Source organism: Apus apus, chromosome 5, assembly GCF_020740795.1.
Source record: "Apus apus isolate bApuApu2 chromosome 5, bApuApu2.pri.cur, whole genome shotgun sequence".
NCBI lineage: Eukaryota > Metazoa > Chordata > Aves > Apodiformes > Apodidae > Apus > Apus apus.
The window spans coordinates 44,426,710-44,452,435 of record NC_067286.1 but is presented as its reverse complement, the minus strand read 5'-3'; the positions used below and the strand labels follow the sequence as shown (position 1 = coordinate 44,452,435).

Sequence of the window (25,726 nt, the reverse complement as noted above, 5' to 3'; positions counted from 1 at the left end):
GCAAGGACATGTCCAACTAGATCAGGTTGCTCCACGTCCCATCCATCCTGGCCTTGAACACTTCTAGGGATGGGGCATCCACAACTTCTATTGTCAACCTTTTCCAGTGAATCATTTCTCCTGGTGATTTCAGATTTACAGACTTTAACTCTCTCATGTTAGGAGGCTTCACAGGTTATAGTCTCTAGCCCTAAATATCCACGATATTGGGATCTTTCAGAAAAGGACAGAAGTTATGCCTTCAATAATATAATACATGAATGTGCAGAAGTGTGATTGTTAGCTTATTATTCTCTGAAGCTACAGGAAAAAAAATTGGTAAAAAATTCAGTGTACTCGAAGCAATGATTTAATGAATATGTGCCATTTTGGCAGGGGTTTTAAGGACTGCATTAGTCATGGTACTCCTTTGAGAAATTAAACCAAATAAACCAGAATTACCCTCCTACTGATGCTCACATTCTTTCACTAACAAATACAAGATCAGTATCATGTAGTTTTTTTCACTAACTTCCAAGTCATTAACCATTAAATGGAAGACCACACAAAAATCTCTTTAATGTTATATCTGTTTAGAAAATAAAATAACATTTCCTATGGAATACTCTCCTCAGTTGTAAATGAAGGGGCTTTGCATTACCAATTAAATGCATAAATTACAGGGAAAGAAAGGGAGATGGAAAGAAAGAGGGTGAAAGTAAAAGAGTGTGACTGATCTCAACACAATTTGTTAGCTCCAAAGGTCAAAGCAGCCAGTGTTTTTAGTGGATCTGATTACCTAAGGGCATTTGCAGTGCCTTGACCTGAAACAAACAAGTCACTGTGGCAGTGCTTCCATATATTTGTCACTCCTAGGCTAATGAAATAATTTCTTCAAGTCCTAGTGCAGCACAGCTAGTTCTGTGCAGTCATTATCCATTGGATGAAAATGCCAGGCAACAGACAGTGGCACAGCACCACCAAATACGTTTCTCTGACCTTCACTTGGTTGCTACTGAATCATCTTTGCCCTCGGGTTGGTCTGGTGGCAAACATCCTCCATAGGCAGGAGATGGCAGCAAAGGGTTGTGCAGAGCTGCTTCCCCAAGGAACTTGCCTATCCATAGAGGAGGAGTGCCCTCTCTTGAGTTACTCCTTTGCCAGGCTACTTCAATTGTGCTCTGGGTTATGCACAAAGGCAACAGTACAAAAAACCAAACCAAACCAATCACCAAAATATATAACATAACTGGGTAACCAGCAGCTTCCCAGATTTTCTATTTTTAGCTGAACTTCCACTTCAATTTCCAGGCCCATTACTCCTCTTGAAAAGAGCAGCTCATCTAGAAATTAGGGGAAGTTCAGGATACTGGAGTTTTCCAATTAATTCCAGTAAGACTACAAAATCTGTGGCAATGGCTCAGATGTCAAGCCTAGTGGAAGCTGTATCCTGGCTGACATAGCTGATGTTATGAAGGACCAGCTTTTATGTTCAACCCATTTCTTATTGGCTGCACAGACATGTGAGCTACTTGAATCTTCTAGATTAAAAATACAGCCTTGAAATTCCTAGCAACACTTTTGCTTAAGCCCTGTGAGAGATATGCAGACTGCAAGCCAGCCTTTAGCCTCCAAAGTTGGGTTACTATGTCTCTTCCTGAAGCACTCAATACCAGTCAGTGAAGAGAAGATAGTGCCAGATAGTGCCAGTACTATATGGACTTCAGGGAGTTTTTTGTTTTAGAAATGGTTATAAGCTCAGCACAGGAAAAAGAGACTCTAACATGGAGAGGTGAGCTGTAAGTCATGCCTTGCATGAACTGAGGAAGGAAATGGCAGATAATACCAATTCTCCTGTGCAGCTGAGAGGTACTACAGTGCTACATTTGACAAATGAAGGATCAATCCCACCAAGCTATAGGTCAGTGCTACTACTAGTTTCCACCAAATTGATCCACCGCTGCTTCACACTTGAACCACTGGTAGGTTTACCAAAGGTTTCATCTGCTGAAGTGCACAGCCAAGTGCACTAAATCAGCTATAAATTGTGGGTTACAATACCTACCCACACATTTCACAAAAGCCACATAAATCTTACAAACAATATTGATGCTCAACCACTAGTGACTTACACTGGGTGCGTTCTGGAAATCTAGAGGCAGGAAACACGCTTTATTCACATGATATAGTCACAGACGTCTTTCAAAAGTAAGTGAAGCCTTCAAGGGGCTAAGGAAAACCTACATACCAGCAAAATGATTGATCTTTTATTTTAAAAGATTCCTTCCATGTCAGTGAGCACAGTATCACTGGTGCTTGCACATGCCAGCAATGCAGAAGCTTGCCATCTAATAACAACTAAAGAAGTATTAGAAGATGCTGTGATACACAAAGTCTGAATCACCTTTAAGGTCCTTCCAGCTGGGGACAGTCTGTTTCTGAGACATGTGTCTTGATAGAAGGGGGAAAGACAACATTCCAGCCTCAGGGTTTCTTATATATTCAGTAAAAATTAGGAAAGCAAAAGGAAAAACTGTCTTGAGAGCAGGGCTGTCACAAGATGACAAAACTAGTTTTGAGTTTTAGGTCTGCAATGTTAAAGGAGAATTTTCTTTCAGCCTTTAAATAAAATGAAGGCTCTATAGAGACAGAGCATTTACAGAAGCTAAGACACAAACAAATTATCCATGCATTAAAAAGTACTGCAAGAATTAATTTAAGAAAAGCAATAATCTTTTTCCTGTGTGGTGCAGATACCAGACATAAGAGCAGGCAGTGGCTGATAAGAGGTAACTGGAACTCACTATAAAGTGACAGAAAGTCATTGTTATAGAGGAATGAAATATTGAAGTTAAGAAATGACATTGACTGAAAATTCTCCCCCTTCCCATTAAAAGTTTGAATTAGATATTTTAATCCAAGCTGATGTTATTTAGCAATATAACTCACTTCATTTTTCAAAATCCCCTCAAATACCAGTCCAACATTTACATTCAGTTTTGACAGTTCAAACAGATACTAACAGCATTTGGTAGCTGTTGGTAACCATCAGATACCACATGATCTCATGCTGGCATGGTACTGGTATCTGCCATTATAGTTTTACATGGTTCAAAGAAATAACTTAATTGCACGTGAGCACTAGGAACAAGAAAATCACAAAGAAACAGCTGGACCCAGGCTTACTGTAGAACTACTGTTATAATTATGTGGTATATTTACCTGCAATAAAGCTCTGAATAAAATTTTTATTAAAAATAAGTGAAAGTGAAGTAACATAGCCTGCCTGTGTGTGAAAGTGCCTAAGGAGGCTGATAGCACATTTTGTTTGACAGCGTAAGTGCTTGGAATCTCTACTAATGTTCTTATCCCTCACAGAGCCAGGCCACCTTTTCCTCTTTGTCAATCACTATGTTAATCAAACAAATGTACCAACCCAAAGAAGCAAGCCATCCTTTTACCTTAAGAAAGGGACTCAGATGGCTTTGGAGTAAGAACAAAAAAGCTCAGCTCTGAGTGTGGTCTCTGATTTCCAATCAATGCTCTTTTGGTGACTCCAGCCACTGGTAAGAGCCATGTAAGTTCCCTGTACCAGAAGAAATAAAGTTCTAGGCCATACCCATGTGCTGGAGATGCACCCTGTTGCTCTCAAACATCTATGGCATGCCCTGCTTCTCTGTAGACAAACACGGAGGCTTGTTCCAGAAATGCTAACAAGTTTTTGCTGGCTTGTGCAAAGCTCCGAGGGAACAGCACTGAGCGGGACAAGAAGACAGTACACAGAAAAGAAAATGGAAGTTATTTTTATACAGCTCAGAATAGCAACACTGTGTGTACGGTGTGTACTGCCCATCGTCTGCTGTGGTTACCTTCAATCCCAGCAGTGACAAGTGCTGAGCTGTACATGCATTTTCGTTATCTCTGCAGCTCCAGTTTGAGGGCAGACAGCACCCATTCTACCACATGACCATGCTTGTGAGCTGTGACAAGTGTACTTTCAATTTGCAAGTTAGCAAACTGAGTCCTGTCAAGGCCAGTATTAATTTCTACAGGGTGCAAAAAGCAGCTCATTACTCCTGACTCTGCCTGCTGGGTTTCTGGTGCATTAAATAAATAAAAATAATCCCAAAGAAGGGCATTTGTTATTGCCAGTGTCCTGCACTGTTGTCCATGAAGATACGTCAGCTGAAAGTAGGTTTCTTTAGGCTCTGGCAGGAAAGATTCATCAGATAGTATGTGATAGTACTGATACAAACAATTATTTAGAATTTTTCAGCCATACATCTGAAAATACTTTACAAAATAAGAAAAAGGAAATACCAATCCCACATTACAGAAGGAAGAAACTTAGGCACACAGAGGTTAAAGTGTCTTGGGCAATAATATGCTGAAATGCTAGGCAAAGTCTAGGAAAAAAAAACATTTAAGACACTATAGAAAATGGTGTCTGTAATAGCTGGGGAACTTGACCCAGTGACTCAAGTGAGGTTTTTCTACAATAGACTCCTAGAATCATATAGTTTGGCCCTAGAGAGTTGATTCTGGTGTCCTATCTACTGGCCTGTACTAGAGAAGACAACAGCATAAGTTATTTATTCATTAGTAAGAACAGACTCAGCACAGTACAAACCACAAATTTCTTCACTGAAGAATGTGCTCAGAGTTTAACTACAGAAGAGACTACGTTTGAGACCAGGGAAGTGAGAGGACTGGGGATAGCAAAATGAAGTTTTAAGAGTTTTAAGAGTTCGAGTAAATTCAGCATCATTTTGGGTCAGATATGTCCCAGAAGAATTCCTGCCCTGTGCAATACCACAAGAGTCCTTTCTTTTCCCCTTCAACTTCCACCTACTGATGGTGGTATTAACAAAAGTGGTTGAAAGGTCTGTATTTTCACTAATGTGCCAGAGAGCAGAGAGAGTATTCTTTTTCATGAGAATTATCTTTACATGTGTGACCATTGCAGGTACCATCTTGAAGAGCAAAAGTGCTAAGAGCAACCTCTTCAAAGACCTATGCAATAGTACTTTTGTTCCTTACCTGTGTAACTTCAGTTTTCTCAATGCCAGCTTTCAAACAAGGTGTTACAGTAAACATGTTTTTATTCTTCTTATCAATTGCTGCCAGAGTCTGTGTAAGGCAGCTTTGGACTGTGAAGCTTTGATGGAGATCACATGCAGTACCCACTGTGAGTGAATCCCTAAGCTTCCTGCACTCAAGAAGAGAGAACTACTTACGAAGAAGCTGTGTAACTGAACTAGTTTGCTATTCATGCTTTTCATGCTTTACCATGAATAGTCACACTTTTTTTATTTCTACTGCTAATCCCTTCCCATCCTAGCTCTTGCCAAAGAGGAAATAAGAAAAGCAAGAGGGAAGGTAATTCAAAAAACAAAACAAACAAACAAAAACCCCAAGAAAATGCTTGCATATGTATATACAGGTTTATAGCATGGAAATGTAGTCATCCAGACATCAAATATCCATTCTTAGGTTAGTTTTTCAGGTTATTTTTACAGTTACAGAGATCTCCAGGGGACAGTTAGTTCCTCCTAAGTTAGGCATCTATTTTACAATGGGATGATCTCCATCTCTTTCCATCAGCTATAAAGATGATTTAAAGTACTAGCTATGACTATAACTTTTCTGTTGCTGAAGTTCAGTATAATGACAGTCTCATTTTGCATGTCTGCAGTCATCCCTCCACAATGTAAAATCATGTCAGTAGTGACATGTATTACAGCATGGTACCCAAAGCTGACAAGCAGCACAGGACGAAATAAAAAAAAAAAAAAGCACTAAGTTCAGTGTACTTTTAGTGTTATGTGAGAGTTGGAGAAGAAACTCGAAGCGAAGTAAAACTGTGTCTTTGGACAGTGAATGCTTCTCAATATGAATAAGCAAAGCCTTGCACAGCCTGGAAAAACATTCAGTCTAGCTGAAAGGCATGTCAAGTAAAGAATGCAATAGAACTGTTATCCTGGAAAAGCCCCAAGGAAGTGGGAGCTCTGCAGCACTTATTACCTTTGAATTGTGGCTCAAGCTGATTTGAAAGTACACAGGTAGAAAGATATTCCAGCATGCATGGAGGGCAAGAGAAATACTCAGAGAAAGAATGGCCTCAGTCCTAGATAGCTTTGGAATAAGAGAGATGTCAGCTCCCCCACCCAGCTAAAATTACAGTTTAGAAACATTCTGATTCTTAAATACAACTCATAATTTTATTTTACTGTCATACTTCCCTGTTTATGACTCCATTACTAAGATAATGTTAAGAGAGGTTAAATCCATGCCTCTTGTTTTCCTTCTTAATTTGTCTGATAGCAAGAGTGATCTAAAACAATTCTGGGGAAGGGAACACTGGTTTTCCTCTGGAAATAAACAAGCCAAATAAAGCTGTTCTAAAAAAGCCTTCTGAGTATCAGCAATCTAGAACAAATTTAGAAGTTTCCCAATCATGCTGCAAGTAGCAGACCACAGCCTGCCTGCATAAAGAGCCACTCTCCTCAGCAGAAATGAATCACAGAACTGTTTGGGTTGGAATGGACCTTAAAGATTATTTAGTTTCAACACCTGTGCATGGGCAGGGACACCTCCCTGTAGAACAGGTTGCTCCAAGTCCCATCCAACCTGGCCTGGCCTTGAACACTTTCAGGGATGGGGCATCCTCAGCTTCCCTGGGCAACCTGTTCCAGTGCCTCACCACCCTCAGAGTAAATAACTTCTTCCTAATGTCGAACCTAAATCTACCCTCTTCCAGTTTAAAGCCATTACCTCTTGTCCTATCACTACATACCCTTGTAAAAAAATCCCTCCTGAGCTTTCTTGTAGGCCCCCTTCAGGTATTGGAAGTCCTCACCAGAAAGTGGCAAGCAGCAAAGGGAACAATGACAATTCTCATAATACCAGATTATCACATCTGACCATTTCTGCAGCAATGAAAGAGCCCCTGATGCACTGACTTTATTTAATTTCATTCATTTCCTGCATTACTGACAGAAAAGAAAGAGCCCATAAGCACTCTGGTTAGCCCTTATAATGTAATTCTTAGATCATCATGAGGTGGCAGAAGATAGTTACAAGCTGGATCTTGAGCTTGTCATTGTATTCAGAGGAGAAAGCATAAAAAGAAAAGAAAGAAGGCTTTTATAAAGTAACAAGTAGATGAGAAACTTGTTTCCCCTTTCATTCTCATTTCTCTTATTTCTAATTCACAACTGTTTTGTTTAATTTTGATTGCAAAGAAGAGAGACATCTTATTTCAATTTCTAGTTAGCTTAAGTTGTCACCCCTCTATAGTAACTGCCGTGACCCCAGTGAAGTTACAGCTTTTCATCATCTTAAGTCACGCTGCTACAGGTGAGTGAGAGCATTCTAGAAAGAGGCGTGGAGTTTAATGAAGGCTGATTTGAACTGCTTCTCCAGTATGCACTGAATTTTAGGCTGCCAGGTCTTAAGGATGAGGATGGGTTAGTTTAAAAACAAAGAAAGATTAGATTATATTAAAAAAAAATAATCAAACAACAGGTGCAGTTGACTAGAGGGTCTCATTTATGCTGTTCTGTATGACAAAAATAAGGCTAGGCAAATAAAAAAGGGACTCACTTAAAAAAATGTCAATACTTTATGTTTTGTTAAATATCCTGCTGTGTTATCATGGCTAATGGAGTAATAAACATTGTGGGAAGATCAGGTGTTTTCAAAAACAGAGCTTGCAGGAACCTTAACCAGGAAAATACTGTAAGGCAGAAAATCCTCACACTATGGGAATCAACATCTATGGACAGAATCCAAGAGGAATATAGCACACACATGATAAATCCATGAGCAGATGCACTCAGCAGGTCAACAGTGTTCTCTGAAACCTCCTGCTTGTTTCACGGTCTCAGCTACTGCCTGATAAGCCTGTCAATCAAATTAAGACTAAGCCCAGTAAGGCAGGTGCCTCCTGTTGTCCCAGGGAAGAGCTTCATTCTCTTTGCACTTTGCAAATCTGCTGGAAATGGGAAAAGCAAACCCTGTTCCAAGCAGGCAAGGATGCTACAGGGACCTTAGCATATGTGGGACTTGAAAAGCAATTCCATTTGAGTGAGTTAATATCAGTGGATAAGGTTTGAATTCAGCTGACATTACAATAAACAAAAGGTGAAAACAGTGAAGAAGCAGCAGGGAGCTGTGGAAAGAGATCTGGATAAGGAAGGAGAAAGACAGTGTGATGTGATGGCAAAAGAGGGGAGAAAAAACAAAGATGCAAGCAGAGACAGAAAAGGTTAAATCTGAGCCCTGTCAGTCTAACAATGTTACTGCAAATTCTTTTGGGAGGGACAGCTGCCACTGACAGCATATAAACTCTCCACAACAGAGCAGCTTCAGAAAGCACAGTGGAGGTCATTCAGAAGTGCTCCACATCTCAGAAAGCCTTTTTTAACTTAGAAGAGAAAAAAATCCAGAGTTTGACATGAATGGTTTTCCTTTGATTTGTTTTCCAGGTCTGCAGATAAAGATGACTCAGTAAAGCCTGGAAAGCACATGTGAGCTCATCTCTTTTACAGAAACCTTGAACAGCACAGCAAGCATCTCAGCCTTAGTGAGAGGACCGTGCAGGTGTGCCACTCAAGGTGTATTTTAATAAGAAACATTGCACTCCTGGGCAGGGAAATAATTGGGCTTACTTGACTTTTCTTTTTGAAATAAATTCCTCAGAAGCTGTAAAGATTTTAGCCTGGCATAAAAGAAGCAATGAATAAACTTTTCTCATGAGGTGCCAGATCTCAGTGTAAGAGGTCAAAGCCAAAGATCATTTTAATGAAAACTCTTGACAACTAACAAAAATCTTTCACTGGTTTAAGAAGGACTTCAAAGTGGCAGAAATGTTACAGAAGGAATATCATTCCCAGAAATAAGTTATTAGGTGAATGCACCTAGGGAAAAAGGATATCCTGCTGAACCAAGTGCTGTATCCCATTGAAAACTTTGGATATGTATCTCCACTTATCATTACAGAATGTGATGCCATGCAGAGAAACTTCAATAAAACATTGCAAGGGCATTGAAAAGACTTGCCATATTAAGAACTACCTTAATCTCTGACTAACATAATTTTTTACTCTTGTGGCAGTGGTTGAATCTGTTAGCATCCTCCGCTGTCCTCCTTATCCACCAGCCAGAGGTTACTGCCCCTGCAGCAAGAGTAATGAAGAAGACTCTGTGTCCATTCCTTCCCAGCTCAATTTCAGGAACCATCATGCAATGTAACCTGCTCATCTAAAGGGGTTGGCATTGCAGCTCAGGCTGTGACCTGAAGCTGCTCAGACACAGGCATATGTCCTGATCTGCCAGCTCTGCCGGGAGGCAGCTTAAAGGGGTGATCAGAGACATGTGAATGATGACCTACTAAATGACCAAATTCAGTAAGGAAAGTCTTTGAGTCCCAAACATTGAAGCTTTTCTCTCTGATTCTGCCAATCCAGTTGGCCAGTTGCATCCTCTGTTCACTAGTGCCAATTTGAACCCCAGCTACCTCTGCAGACAGCTGCAGTGTAACCTCACAACAACCATGCTAATACGTGGTCATGTGTGAGCCAGTTTGTGTGAGATAATGTTCCCTGGTTCTCAATAAGCAACATGACAAGTCAATATGAAAAAAGTTTTCCATTGTCTAAACCGAGTTCATGTAGACCTAGTTTAGACATTGTTTCACTTCTACCCAGGGCTACCCATCTTTCCTTGACGGAAAAAGAAACGCAAAAAACCCAAAACCCAAACCACTTATTGTCTGTGTGGATGAGAACAGCTTGCATATGTTAGCAAGATACAGAGGGCACAGCCATGAAATGCAGATGAGAAGGATTGTCTTTAATCAGTGCACATAATTTTGCATGTCAGAAAAGGCTATTGTTGAGATAATAGTCTTATTGAGATAATTTGACTATTCAACAACCTTTTTAAAAAAATCTGATTTATTAGTGTCTTGATGTGATGACAAATTGGTTAATTATATCCTGCTTCTCTATGTTGTTGTTTCTTCCTTCACGGCCATGGTGAAAGCTTCTTTAGTTGCCATCACAAACTACTGCTGTCTTAGCTATGCATTATTAAACAGTAATGCAGGTACTAACCTACAATTAGCTGTGTATCTGTGGTGAAAAACAAAATAAAAATCCTTAAATACAGTTTGTAAGGTGCTTCAGAAAGAATTTTTTATCCTTTTTTATCACTCACATGCATTCACAGTACTCCAGCAGGTGACACATGGTCTACCCCAGAGACCAAAGCTTTTGGTCAAAAGGTTCTGAAATCCATTCATTTCCCTTGCTACAGAACAAAGAACAACAGCTCTATCCCATGATATTTGGCTGAAGAGACTGCTTTAGACAACTCCCTCTACTTGGCACTATGTCAAAGCATCAACTAAATTACGAGTTTCCTCAAATTACACCCAAGCATTCTGTACCTAGAACCAGAAATGCCTTATCTTCTGCAGTCTGATGCCAAAGAAGGTCAATCAAGTTAAAATTTACTTCCTGATGCTGCCATGTGGGTTAGAGAAAATTATGCCAGATGCATTAAAATAGAGCAGAAATAGCACCTGGAACAACATGATCTGGTTAAATGAACAATAACTACAAGCAGCAATAAAAAACACACACCTACTATAGACACCATATCAGAATTACACAACAGCATGTTTAACTTCTCCATATCTCTTCCAGGATGTGCGTACAACTTCCAGTAATAAATGCTTATGCTCATCTCTTCAGTGATGTGAATTCTTTGCTATAACATTGCTTGGTATTTTCAGAAGGAACAGTTATTTTCACAAACATAGCCTCCCTGCTATTGTTCTACAGTATTTTAGAACTGGCCAACAGATATTTTTAAATGAATGTTTTTATTAAAGAAAATTTGATTCTAGAAGCAGTGAGTATGGACATTCATGGTCATTGATAACTTCGACAATTTTGAAACCAAGATGAATATTATTATTTTTACCATAATTTTTATCTGCACATCTCTAAAGTCAGAAAATTTTCTTTTCCAGATCCCACACTTTCATGCAAATTACACTGAAGAATTAATCTATGAATGATTAAAATATTAAACAAGTTTTTAATGAAGTTTTATTGTTGCAAAATGAAAAACAGCCCTGTCTTTTTTCAGAATGTACTTTTTTTTTTTTTTTTTTTCCCCTTTAAAAAGTCTTCCTGGACAGCAAAAAGAACAAGAAATTACAGGGGTTTGGATTGATTTTTATGTATTTATTTTTAAGTCTTTTGCTTTCCAGGGATGAATTTGCACAAGACTGCTGAATAATGCCCTGACTTGCAACATGATGAAGTTCTGACACAGCCCTGAGCTAAACCTCACAGAAACTTCACATAGTTCTACAGTAAAAGGGTTCTCCCCACATCCTCTAGTTTGAATTTATGGATCATTGCAGGTGGGTGGGCTCCTGAGCCGAAAAGATCTCAGATGCCCAAGCAATACATGTGACAGGCACTGCAAATGCAACTTGCCAGATGGAGCTTAGCTGTGCCCACAGATAACAGCAAACACTCCTCTTGTCTTCTCTGTAATGTCCTATTGGAATAAATGGGGTATGACACTGCCTAACCACTGTGACCTTTCGTTGCCATCACAGAAGTTGCCTCTTGGCTTTACAAGAACAAGAAAGCAAGGGAAGAAGGGCTAACAACAGATACAATGTTTTAAAAAATAAAATCTGAAAATCCTCCTGACCTTCAGCTACTGCTGTCACTAAATCAGGCTCAAATAAGAGAAAAACAGTCAGTAAATTCAAAGTGACCAAACCTGGTAGAAGTACAGGGACAGCCAGCCTATGTCATTACCTCTCTCTGACTCTAGAATGATCCTTGGTGTTGTCAAATGTTATTTACACCCCCTGCCCTGTTCAATCTGCAGCTCTCTCAGGGAAGGTGATGACATTGCCTTCTTTTTACCCTACTTCTCCACTGCCAGCAGAAGCCCTGATACCATTTAACATTCTAATTCTCTGGCTTCCTTTGGCATCTAGTGTCCACTGCTACAATAATCAAGAGAGAATAAGTCCCCGCCAAGAGTTGCAACAAAAGAGCTTCCCAAGGCCTACTAAAGAAAATCTGACCTTCTGGAAGTCAGAGGGCAATTAAGGCTCAAGAGCTGATTTAAGGACCTGGCTGGAACTGTACAACAAACCATCATAAAAAGAGAGCAGAAGCTAACACCATTCCCATGGCTTCAGTTAAGAAAGCACAAAACAAACAACTTACAAGCATCAGACAAGCTGAGAGGCAGCCAGAGAGACACGAAGCCTTTTCACTGCAGATTGTAAGTGGTTCTTCTTGCCAGGGCAACAAATGCTACAACCAAGCACGCAGAAATTTCTCTGCTGTGCTTGAGACCATAAACAGAAGGACAGTGTGCAATCAGACATCTGAGCACCAAATAATTATTCATCTTCAGACAAGCAGAAATGGTCAGATGTGAGGGTGGAGAAAGTCCTCTACAGGAGATGATCCTACTGCAGTATTTCTTTCTGAGGCATCTACACATCCTTCCTTCTTCCTCCCATCTATCTATCCTTTCACCCTGGGACTTATTTAAGTCTAGCAGCTGGAAATCCTACCTGATGGCTAATCCCCAGTACCTGCACATCTATATTTCTAAATTTCATTCTTACAAATGGCTAAATCTCAAGACAAGCAGGTGACAGCAGCAGTCACCTGAACAACTACTGCTCACAAGCTTAAGAACAACTTCAGGTCATTACAAAAGTCTAAAATGTGACAAAGTAAATGCATTAGGCAGCGAGAGAACAACTTTAGTACATGTAAACTGGGAGACACATATGACACTAATGTGAGTGAAGAAGTTGCATGTATCAGGTGCACAAAATCAGTTTTAGCTTGCTTTCCTATAAATATCTCTAATGAGGTTATGTCTATTACAATGAAACAAGCCTGGGCACTAGAGACCCACATGTTAATATAAGTGTTAATACAAACATACAGCATTGCTCTAGCAGAGAACAACAGGATTAACTGCTGCCTAAATGTAATCAATTGGGAGCTAAGATAATTATGTTTAAGATTTGGACCCTAAACTTATTTGCAAGTCTTGAACCTACTCTGTAGAGGAAGAGGATATTATGCCAATACACTCACAGCAAAGAGTAATAAAGCAGAGAGACTATATTTAGAAAAATGAATAGTCACACTTGTTAAAAAAGCCAGAATACTGAAATAATGAGAGAGGGAACATGACCCTTAATCCTAAACAAGTCTATGCCTTTATTACAGATAGTCCTTTCTGTATGCTTCTTCTCAAAGGGAAAACAAAACAAGGTGTGACCTCTTAATTACCATGTATTTAAATATTTTTCTTATGATCCTTAGGAAACAAAACAATTAGAATCCATTCCTACTCATGATCCTTAGGAAACAAAACAATTAGAATCCATTCCTACTCACTCATAAGACCTCCTATTTAAATCTAAGTCATTCAAATAATCCATTTCTGCTTTTACCACAGCACAGAGTAAATTTTCTGCTCTATTCTGTACATGTCTGTTAGACTCAACTGGAACTACATGTTCCTGGTATCACTATGAAAGACGTAGGCCAAGGACAAGGCAGGAGGGAAAGGGAATATAACACCTGAGGGAATTTACAAAGTATTTCCCATTCTATCAGAATAGTGCCTGTACGCTTGGCTGTGAGACAGACCAAAGACCAGTGTACCCTTATTTTACTTCACAGGGAAAGTAAAGGACCATTTAGACAGGAGGTTTGTTGACAGCTGCTGAGTGAATTCAGTATGGCTTGGAAAACACTGGCTCCTGGTTCAAGACCTGTATTCAGCCTGCTACAGCCTCTTGGTTTTCTAGCTAAAATGCCACAACCCCAAAGCAGCCTGGCAGCTCACCTCCTTCTGCAAAATGCCTCTGTTCCATTTGCTGTGGACTGACTCATTCATCTTCTTGCCATCAAATCTGCTCTCACCTCTCGCTTCCTGCTGTGTCAGTACATTAAGTTCTTCTAACAGGAGGAAAATATATTAAAGGAATAATAATAACACTGATAACGATAGCCCAAGAAATTCGTATTTCTTTCTCTATATTTCCCTTTGTTCGATTAGTCTCCCAGCGAGAGCAGCATTAATCACAGGGGCAACAGATAAAAGATAAAGACCAATTTGAATTTTGCTGTGTGCTACTGAGTGTGTCCGTGTGTGCTCACACAGCAGGGAGGGAGGTAGCAGGATAATCTGTCATTTTGTATATTTATGTTGCTGGAGCCAGTCAGGACTGGCTCTCCATTGTTACCACAGATTAAAATCATTCATGTCCTTATACTTTCATTGGAGGTCATCTTTCAGCGAGAAAAAAAACACCAAAAAAACCAGGTCATTATGACCAAATTAAATTCAAACTATTTGTGCAAATCTCTGTGTATGACTTGGGCACTGAGGCCATTGCTTGGATGTTAGAAGAACACAACATACAGTATTTTTTTCTTCTTACCTGACCTGGCTGTTTTTACACTAAGAATGAGTTTTGCTGCTCCAAAACAGTTATGTGAAAAGAGCAGTTGTAAGAAAAAGGAAGAGGGGCTTTTTAGATTATCTTTGTACAAGTGTGTGAGAGTCCAGATCTGCTTGACTTTGAACTGCAGTGGAAGAAGCTATGGGTCCTAAGGTCTCACTGCCAGAAGTTATCCTGAAATGTGTCCCTGCAAGCTTGGGGGGCGGAAGAAAAAAAAGCCAAAAAAATCCACAAAACTTTCTTTTATCCCTGGGGAAGTTGGAGTGTGGAGCAAAGCAGACAGAAAAAGTAGAAGAGCAATTACTAAGCCATAAGGATACTTCTCCGAACCTTTGTCTAAACAAAACAGAGTTGCTAGAACCACCAGCCTACCACCTCTAGCCACGTCACTCATAATCTTGAAATCTTGCTGTTTTCTTCTCAAATGTCTAGGAGACAGATGTATCTCGTCCTCTGGATCTTAGTTCCTTGTCCACACCTCAGAATTCTTCCTTTCTCTACCGACTTGCTTACCTTTAGCCATTAGAGCATTCCCAATATTTCCTACTCTCTGGTTCATGTCTCCTAATAAACTTCTGGTATTCCGTGGAAGTGTCCTTACCTACAAATCAATTTCCTTAGCACACCTGATCTGAGACACAGCAAAATGGGCAACACAGCAAACCCTCAAAGCAATTATTAGGGAAGATGGCCCCTTCATGAGTCGTTATAAGGGTGAAAAGCCAACAGACCAATTTTTTTTTTTTCCAAAAACACACTGTAGGAAAAAAGAGGAGCATTTGCAGCCCATGTAATGCCAAGAGAACTGAAATCCAATTCCTTGCTCCTTTGGCTTTATTTTTCTGTTGAAATTTTGTGGAAACCAATTCTTATCTTTCAGAATATAATAGAAGTAATATTGCAATCAAAATGAACAACATCACACCTACTCATACGCCATCTAAGGGAGAAGAGAAAGGATTGGTTGTATAGTCTGTCTTGCTAATAGCTACTTTCAAGAGCTGTACTGTGACAAATATATCCTGCAAATCAGTGACAACGCATCTCACAGATGAAAATAAAAAACCCAACTAGTAGAAATCCTTCTGTTTCTGCAAGTTAACACCACCATTCTACAAAAAATTGCAAGGCATTAATTAGATGGTTTCAGAAATTGAGTCTGTCACAACAATATGGATCTCTAATTTCTGTGCATTCATTCAAATAGGAGCTAGGAAAGGTAAGAGGTACATTCCCAATTCTCAGTCAGGCTTGCAAAAAGACCAACCAACCAAACCAAAACCAAAACAAAACACCAAAAAAACCCCCAAAAGTGGAACTATATGCTCTGGAAGCATTTTGGCAATATCTGCAGCTTTTATGTATTTCCCTGAAATATATAAATAGTGAGCAGATATGCTAAAACAAAAAGTCAGTCCTCCAACTATATTTGAGCTATAGCCATTGATTCTACTCCATTTATTTCTATGCAGTTGCTTTTTCAGTATGGGATCTCTTCATCATATATTGTCACTTCATAACTGTCCTAGAACAACACACTTGTCCTGTTCTTTCATTTGGTTTGTAAGCAAATGTATGGTCACCTACAGTAGCTTTAGATCCTGAGTACTGTATTAATCAGAGTTTGAAAAAATCTTCCATGTGACTTTCAAGAATTCATTTTGGCAGGACAAATGGCATGTCTAAATACACAAAGGGATACTGTATCCGAGAAAAAAAAGTACATACTGATGTTATTAAGGATACTTTCTGAGAAATGTATGCCTGCCTGCCTGAAGAAGGTAGGTGTTGGTTTACTACAGCTGGTATTACAGCTTCTTATCTTTTATTACAGAAAAAGGCATGATTTTTGGTCACCTAAAAGCAAGAAAATATTTCAATTAGTTCTTGATCAAGATTAAAAAAAAAAAAAATCAGAGGAAAATTTTAAAAGTCCTGAAATTCTAGGAAAGTGGCAGACTGTGCCCCTACCCTCCCCCCTTCTTACAGTAGACCAACTTAATTTCCAAAATTCACAGTAGAGCAGAACTGGCTAAGTGTGTAAAAACACACACACTGAGATTTTGCTGCAAGTCCCAAATGATTGTTCAGATCTGCAAATTAAAGGCAATGTAAACTCAACCCTTGTAGAAATGAATCAGCTAACTTGGGCCTTCTGTAAACTATTAGACAGAAGAAATAAAAAGACAATGTGGGTCTCAGCAAAACACACAGTGGAGTGACTGAAGTGGCTACTTGAGATCACTACTATACAAAAAAAGTTTCTCCAAAGAATGACCGTAAGCTGTATTTTGAGAAATCATAATACGCATCAACTTGTGGCACTCAAGTTTGCCACACACAGCTAATCTAATACCTCCCCTGGAGTCATGAAAGACTCATCTGCATTTGGAGTCAACAATGGTTATTAAGTTAAATGTTCCAGTATCACTGGTGATAATGTCAACAAGTGACAGAATACACCAGCATATGCATGAATTATTTTACAAATACAGTGTTCTTTTTTACCACAATTGTACTTAGCAGAAATACAAGACCAAGCTTATTTCCATTATCAGTACTTGACAGAATTCAGAAGTGTAGGCTGGAAAAATAATATTACAGTAAAATCACTTTCTCTTTTTGGATGGGTACGGAAATCCTGGTTCACTGTGGTGCTTTTAGAAGTGCAGCACACCTGTCTTCTGCAGAAAGTGAATGAAATAATGAAAATACAGAATTATATTTTAGATTATATGAGGTTTAAAGGTACTGCGAGTATCCTGAGCACTACATTAATAAATATAATTTAAACACACCACACCACTACCCCTCTAATACTCAGTCAAATCTTGAAGAATATTTTTATTCCTTTCCCATATTGAACATTACTGTATCATACATATATTTCTGGCTAGGTAGCTACTACATTACATGCCAAAGATTCTGTATTTCAGTGTGCACTAAATCTGTTTCTATACTCATACTTGTGGTGTATTTAGAGGTAATTTGATATAATTGAATTAATCCCTCTGTAACCTACATGGATAGTAGTTTGCATTAAAATTTTCTATCCCATATCTGGGCTCTTGCTTCCAAACTCTGCTTTCTTTCTCTGCCCAAATCATGTTACAATTTAATCATCATAGAAGAGATGTGACTGTGAATAAGCAAATGCCATTTTATGAATTTCACTGCAGCAACACAACTGTATCATCTCACTCAACAGGCTGGTAGTGCAGGAGAAAGGATTGCACTCTGAAAGATGGTACTGGCTGGGGGCTTTGGACTCTTTATAAAAAAACAGTTAAGGGAGAAGCAGAAAAGGAGGGCTGAGAGCCAGACTGCATACTCTCAGCAGTACCAATGGGCCAATGATATCAGTCTTTAAAGCAGAGACTCATGAAAAGCTCTTTTTCCATTAGAGCTTTTCTGTCTTGGGATGAAAATGTCACCAGTGACTTGTAAGAAGCAAAAACTAAATTAAAGGCCAATTTCTTTCCATCCCAAATTATTATCTATGAGTGTAAAACCAAGTACCTAGGCAAGACCAAGGGTGAGACAATTTTATTTGTCTTAGCTGACAGTGAAAGTCTAATTAGACTGACAAATCTTCTGTACTGTTTTCCTTTGTGATATACACTGTAAGAAAGGGTTTAGCCTGGAGCTGCACATTATGGAAAGACATTAATCAAGATTATTGGACCCTCAATAGAAAACACAGTTAGAAGACTGGAAAGCCTAGTGGTTAAAATAAAAGAATAAAAGGTTGAGAACCTTCTTCTGAGCCATGCCAATGGGCTGGAGTCCCCATATGGATAACAGGCAGATCCCCTCTTCTATTTTTTAGAGAGAACATTCTGCATATTATAGACCACATACTGTCATTCTATGGCTCTAAAATCATAGCTGAAAACATTCACAAGTAATTTATTCCTGTCACCTCCAAGCTACACTTTGAACAGTTTGGCAAGTGTCATTTTCCTCACCTCAAGAAGCTGAGGCAAGCAATGGATGTGTAATAGTGCAGAGTTTCTGGTTCTTCATAGAAAGCATAACCAGAAATCCATCTTTTCTCCCAGGATTCTGATATATTTTTCACATAAAACTGTCAGTGATTTTGGTTTTGAGGCCCTAACCATCCATGTCATAGAGCAGACTTATTAGGGACCTGCCCTAAGTCAGTCAGCCCAAGGCCTCCAGAAGGTTATCCAGAGCAGTTCTCCTTAGGGACCCACCCATCAGCTAGAATCATATATTGGATTCATTGAACTGAACGTATTTTGATCAGAAGACTTGTGTATCACCATGCCTGCTTTTCTAGACTAGCTTTACTTAATAATTAACTTCAAAGATATCTTTACACAAATAATTTGAAAACTGAATGACCCAGCCGTGAACTGGACAGGACGTGCCACATGAGAGCATATGGAGAGTCTCCTAAAAAACTATGAGCCAAGATTCAATAAATTCTAAGCATGCAAACAGCTGACACAGAAGCAGAAGCCAAGAGAATGAGTGTTACTTTAACTGTTTTCACAGAAATCTACCAAACCCAGAAATCCCTGGACTGTGCTTTAATGCTTGAAGCTGTGCTTTAAATCAGGAAATAGAGAAAGTGGGATTCGAGGACTTTTAACAATTGTTAATGACATAACCCTGTGAGAAACATGGCAGCCTTGCATGATAACAACATGGCACCGTATAGTGACTGTTATCTAATAGCAGCTTGCACAGCATGGTACTGTACCACATGCAAAAGCTAACGGCTTGTCTTTGAGGCTTTCCTAGGGCAACACGGCAAACTAGAAGTCCCAGAGAGGATATAATTATTACAGGAGAGCCTGGTGTGGGTCCTGAGACTGGCAGTAGGAATTTAGTACAATACATGTCACTTTTGAACAGACTGTACTTAAATTCAGAACAAAGCCACATGTGAGAAAGTCAAATAAGTGTTTCTACTCGGTGGCAGTGGAGCACAAGCAACATTTGCAACTGGTTGAAGCTATCACAAATCAAAACTTGTTCTTCTCCCTCATTTTCAGTGAACAGAAAAAGGTCAGCTCTTCTCTTCCTTCAAGGCCTCTCTGAAGGATATTTGAATCACAGAAACGTTTCATTCGAGTATAAGGATACAGTCATACATCTCAGCTGTTTTTCACTAAAATCCTTCCAGTCCTCTACTGATCTGAGTTTCATTGCCTTGCTGAAATGTTGTTATAGATTTAAAATAAAATTAAGTTATAGACATTTAAATGCTAATATCATTGCCACTAGGTATTTCCAGTAATATTTTTCTCTCAACTCCCTTTGTCTTGGTTGTTTGTCTAAGACTATATCCCATGCTTAGGATCTTCACGAATTTAAAACCATGTAATTGGTCTGTGCATATACTGTGTAGTTTTAAAGCACTTCATTTTCCCAGCTGTTTTAGTCTAACTGTGCTCTAAAATACTTCAGGCAGTACTCAGACCGCCTAACTGCAGGAGGTATCTTGGTATACATTACAAACAGAAGAAATCTTTGCAGTTATAATTTTTTCCCGTACTTCTTTAACAAGTGATGTGTAAATCTTAAGATGTTACTGAAATTCCCCTGGATTTTTTTTCACTTTGGGATTACAGACTTGATTTTCTGAATTAACTTTATATGCATTTTAAAAGGAGAAGTTTTAATTACTTACATATGAAAATGAGTAACACAAATAGCAAGGATACTTCTAATACAATAATAAAAATAATTCTTTATCCCAATTCTTGCTATTTTGCATTAGATACTTTACTTTAACTTGTATCAAACTTGCTATTTCTACAATGGGTCAGAATCTTTCCATGCTAAGTAGTGTACACATGCAGGTTAAAAAGTACATTTTGAACCCAAGGAGTCTTCAATCTAAGCATAAAACAAGACTTCACACAAAGGTACAGAAAAATGGATAATAAATAAAAACCCAGTGTTGATTGGCTAGATAAACAGATGCCTTAGACAACCTTTTGGCATGCATCATGATAAAACAAGGGCTTCAATGGGATTGGAAAAATAACCTGTTGTTGCCTTGTGGATGGTATCAGGAAGCACAAAGATTCTTATGATCAGATCTAAAAAGTAAGCAAAGAATGCTTGAGATGTGCTGATCAAAATGGGGAGAGAAGTGTGAAAGGCCTTGAAAGTGAAGAAAAATATATTATTTCTGAGAAGAGAAAGAATGTGAAGGAGAGGGAGAGGGAGAGGGAGAGAGAGAGGAGAGGAGAGGAGAGGAGAGGAGAGGAGAGGAGAGGAGAGGAGAGAGGAGAGGAGAGGAGGAGAGGAGAGGAGAGGAGAGGAGAGGAGAGGAGAGGAGAGGAGAGGAGAGGAGAGGAGAGGAGAGGAGAGGAGAGGAGAGGAGAGGAGAGGAGAGGAGAGGAGAGGAGAGGAGAGGAGAGAGAGGGAGAGGGAGAGGGATAGGGAGAGGAAGAGGGAGAGGGAGAGGAGAGGAGAGGAGAGGAGAGGAGAGGAGAGGAGAGGAGTGGGAGATCTGCAGCCAGGTAATAACTAACTGTATTTGTAGTGCTCATAGCCTTAGGTGGCTATAATTTACGTTCCCCAAAGAACAAACTTGTTCTATTAGATTTTTGCACCACTTAGATCTAAAATTGTAAGCAGGCTTGACAATGGTGATGTCAAACACAAGCAAGATAAAATAACCATTAGGCATCTGAAAACCACAGCTGGAGATACTGTCCAAACAGAAAAAGACAATTTCTTCTCACTTTCACTGCACAAATAATGCAACTTAAGTTGACAAAATCAGACTCTACCAAGAGTAAGGATGAAAGGCAAGCCATCTTTTTTGCAACAGCAATAAAATGAGCTGATATTGAAATGCAGAAAGTTGTAATGGAGGTACATATTGAACTTTATCTTTCTTTGAGTGGGTAGCATGAAGTGTCAAAGAGTTATTGCTTTAATATCAGCTGAGATGAGGCCATTTGTTGTGGTGCATGTGTATCCAGGAAATCGCTGCTCTAACCATGTTTTTAGAAGCACTTTGACACTTTATTAAATCTTCTTGATGCTCTTTCAGCATACAGTGGTCTCTACAGGCTGAGTGAACTGCCATGTAGTTTAGGCAGGAAGCTTTCTGGAAGAGTTCCTCTTCAAGCAAGCCAGGGTCATTTTCAGTTTGATCCAGGCCACAAAGGTCCAATATTACTCTCTGTTATACTCCTACAGCTAAACACAGTTCTGCTGCCTTTATACATTACAGAAAATCTCCAATAAACTAACAAGATCAAGACTATAGATCTTATTCTTCTGGAGATAGAATCGTACAAAGATTTTCTATAAAATTAGAGCTAGCCACTGAGGATAAGGAACTGTAATTCATTCAATGTTTATGACAAACAGTGACCAGACCTGGAGTAATTTCCCTTCATTTAGCGGAGACTTTATAAATCACCTATTGAGTGTTGGAGGCTAATAACTCAATTAATCTAAATCCTGCTGCCAACTGGATTTACAGAGTACCAAAGGGGGCACTGTTAAACCCTGACTTGGATTTAATTACCCTAATAGCTGTAAATTCCACTATGGCCAGAGGTACCTCACAGAATCACGGAGAGGTTGTGGTTGGCAGGGAGGTCATCTGATTCAAGCCCCCTGCTCAAGCAGGGTCACCCACAGCCAGCTGCCCAGGACCACTGCAGATGTCTTGAATATTTGCAAGCATGGACACACCACACCTCTCTGGGCAACCTATATGAGTGCTAGGTCACCCTCACACTAAAAAAGTGGAAACTCCTGTGTTTCAGTTTGTGTACGTTGACTCTGGCCTGTCACTGGACACCACTGTTGTACTTACACCCCCCCCCCCCCCTTCAGGTATTTGTACAAATTGTTAAGATTCCCTCTGAACCTTCCCTTTTCCACGTTGAACAGTGCCAGCTCTCTCAGCCTTTTCTCGTAGGAGAGATGGTCCAGTGCCTTAACCATCTTAGAGGCTCTTTGCTGGACTCTCTCCAGTAGCTCCATCTGTCTTTTGTACTGAGGAGCCCAGAAGTGGACAAATAACTCCATGTGGCCTGACCTCCTATACAATTAAGAAGACAATTTTTGTGTTTTCTTATCCTAAGTGACTAGTACTAGATTTAAAAAAATAAAGAGAATAGTAATATAGCTATATGAACACAATCAATAACTTATTAAACCTTCTGAAGTAGTTGGAAAGCAAGTATGCAACTTGTATGAATATAAATTTCAAAGTCCTGGATTTCATTAGGTCTTCTGTCCCAAGCAGCTGAAATTGTTTCAGGGAAGTAGAATGATTTTATTTTTTTCTCCAAGTAGACAACAATACACTTTCTCTGAAGGTTTAATAAAGGCACACTGGTAAATAATCACTAGACTGTGTCTCAGCCAGTATGTGCTGGTGTCAATAAAAGCATGTTGCTTTCTACAGATCCTGAAGTAAATAAAGATTTTAAAATAAATGTTTCATCCTAGTTGATAACATGACAGTATGCCACTAAACGAAATAATTTTCAAAATATGATCCACTGCTGAGATTGGTTATTTACATGATTCTTTTATTTGCACAGAAGAGAAAAGCCAATATAAGGTGTTTATTTCTATTCAGTACCACAAAAGAGATTCCAAGACCACTGCAGTTTTAAGACAGAAAACACTACATTGGCACAATTAAGCCAGAACATATGAAATTATTTTTTTTTATAGGCATTATTTTCACCAGAGATATTGGAACTGCTCTATGTTGGAACATGTACATTTTGCACGAATCTGATCTTGATAGCATTCCTTTAAAATTTTCTACAGGAAGGCTATCAAAGGAAAATGAAAAATGGCTCTACCTGGAAGTAATGCTTCACTGCTTTTCTCCCCATTATGAACTTCACTGTTGCAGCAGTACATTCTGTCATAATAACAAATAACCATACACCCACCCCCCATTAAGCTTGATAACTCCCTTAGGAATATATTTCCCCACATATGAAACTACTGAAACACAGGTAAAATCATGTTCTCATTCATATCGAGGCAATCCTACTTAGATAGGGTTGCACTAGAACAGGAGCAAAATCTGTCCCAATTATCACATATCTGCGCCATAATAATTCATCCAGCTGTTTGTTCACTAACACAGAAGGACAACATTTTGTGGTGATTTACCCTATACAACATTATTTAAAAAAAGAGTTACATGAAGCATGATTCAGACAACCTGGCTCCTGTGAACTTACAAGTGAGCAGTGAAGCAAAAGACTAATAAGAATCAAGGAAATGCAGAAGACCAATTGACTCACCTGGATGCTGGGCGGTGAACGATTTTTTCGGGTTGTAGTGGTGGCCATAGTAGTTGTGGTTTCCATGACTGTAGTGGACATTTCTTGTGGCACAGAGGTCGTAGGTGTTGTTCCCAAGATGGAAGGGACTTCCCCAACAAGTCGGACACTGCCATTGATTTTAATGTTGGGGTTGTTCTCTGCTGCCATGTTCAGCACTTTCAAGCCATTGTAATAGAGACCGGAGAGCTGGCCTTGGAAGAGACGCCCTCTGTCCTTCCCTCCTATGGCTATTTGCGCCTGGGTGTTGAAGATCGTTAACTGTCGTCCTAGTGAAGGGGGGTGAAAAACATTATTGCCAGACATTTCCTTCACTTTGCGTCTTACACCGAGTGCTAGCCAGAAATACTGGACAACAAAGAAGTAGATTCATTCTTGGTAGTGTTTATGGTGACTGTAGAAATATAGTATGGAAATACACTGCCTAAAGCTCCTTGATAAGAAAGATTAGCCTGAAAGCAAGAACAGCTAAAAGTGAACCTCATACTTCAGCATCCATTCACACATCAAAACTCTGGAGGAGTTTTGACTGACTCAGAAATTTGAACCCACTCTGTTAAGAGTTGGACCCATTTAAAAATATAAATAAGGCCTGAATATATAGCTGTTTTTTTACTGTCAATTCAGACTGCAGTACCTGTCAAGCTTTAGCCCATAAATATTCTGTTTTGACTAGTCAAAGGATAGGATTAACTCACAAAGCCACTTCTATTAATGCAAAAGTTTTGAGGGGTGGCTTAAGGACAGTAAAACATCAGAAAAAAATAGATGGTGATAAAAGGACTGTGTAGGAATCTTAAGATAGGATCAGTCATGATCTTCCACCTGTAAATTTTGTGTTGTGAAGGCTCATAGATCTAAAACCAAAAAACACCAAATGCAAAATTTGTGATGTCTCTGAAAGAGCAAAGTTCTTGAAATAGTGAGGATAACATTGTGCTTCAGATGGTTAAGTCCCAGAATACCTTACATGTGACCCCCTCTTACAGACAGTGAAATTCAAATGTAGGCATGTTAAGTAGTTTACTCAAGGTCACAAATTGAGTATTAGGAGTGGTCTAATATAACTTATGATGAAAAATATATTTTTAAAAAATAGATCTAGTAACAATTGCCAATCCACCTATTTTTGCAGGATACTTCAATCACAATCAGCCAGGACTACTCTGTAAATACTGCTTATGCCCCAGCCCACAATAGATTGACTAGGTTAAGAAGTAAATTGCTTCATGCACTGCAGAGGCAGTGTCTATAATTTCACTGTTCCTCAGATGATTAGGGGCATGCCACCTGGAGTCTGTTGAATTAACAGCCAACCAGGCTGTGCAGAGCTCAGAAGGGTTATCAATGCAACATCAAGTCAGTCATAATTCAGATATCTACTGTGTTTTCCCATTTATATGAAGTTTGCAACAGATGTCCCCATCCCATTCCCACTCCCCAGTTCTCACACCACTTCCTCTCTAGTCCACCCTGATGAGAGATGCTATGCCATCATGTAGCAAAGCACAGCCTATAACCCACTGTTCATTCTTTCACAGTCAGTGGTCAGACTAGATCAAAACATGAGGGGCAGCTCACCAATTTTGGTGGTCGTCGTGACGGGTCTCGAAGTCAAGTGGTGATGCGGTGTAGCATCATCTTATGGTGACAGGATGGACCATGGGGAAGAGAATGGGGACAAGAGAAGAAATGTATCTGAAAGGAGTTCCTGTCCCCAAAGAGAGCCCTAACTAACTAAGCAAAAGTGTACAGAGGGGTGTAATAAACAGACACATGGAGGTGGGCTGCACATCCCTTGTGCTTCTCACCAACAGATTCATAAATGAAACAGCAGGATTTGATCAGGGTGAAGTAACTACATTGATGAAGATATGAGAAATAAAAA

General features: G+C 39.4%; 1 protein-coding gene across 22 annotated transcripts in view; it reads right to left on the bottom strand.

Annotated features, from left to right (window-relative positions):
- Positions 1-25,726, bottom strand: part of NRXN3 (neurexin 3) — a 1,010,752-nt gene that overhangs the window by 87,612 nt on the left and 897,414 nt on the right. For 16 of the 22 annotated variants that reach the window (XR_007889631.1, XM_051620875.1, XM_051620874.1 and 13 more), the window contains 2 exons: positions 25,420-25,479; positions 23,800-24,107 (listed from right to left, as the gene is read on the bottom strand). Coding sequence is in view for 21 of the 22 variants with exons in the window: in XM_051620875.1 (XP_051476835.1) it covers positions 23,800-24,107; positions 25,420-25,479 (368 nt within the window). In the remaining variant the exon portion in view is untranslated. The remainder of the gene's footprint in view (positions 1-23,799; positions 24,108-25,419; positions 25,480-25,726) is intronic. The other 6 variants (XM_051620885.1, XM_051620883.1, XM_051620870.1 and 3 more) reach the window with 1 other exon arrangement.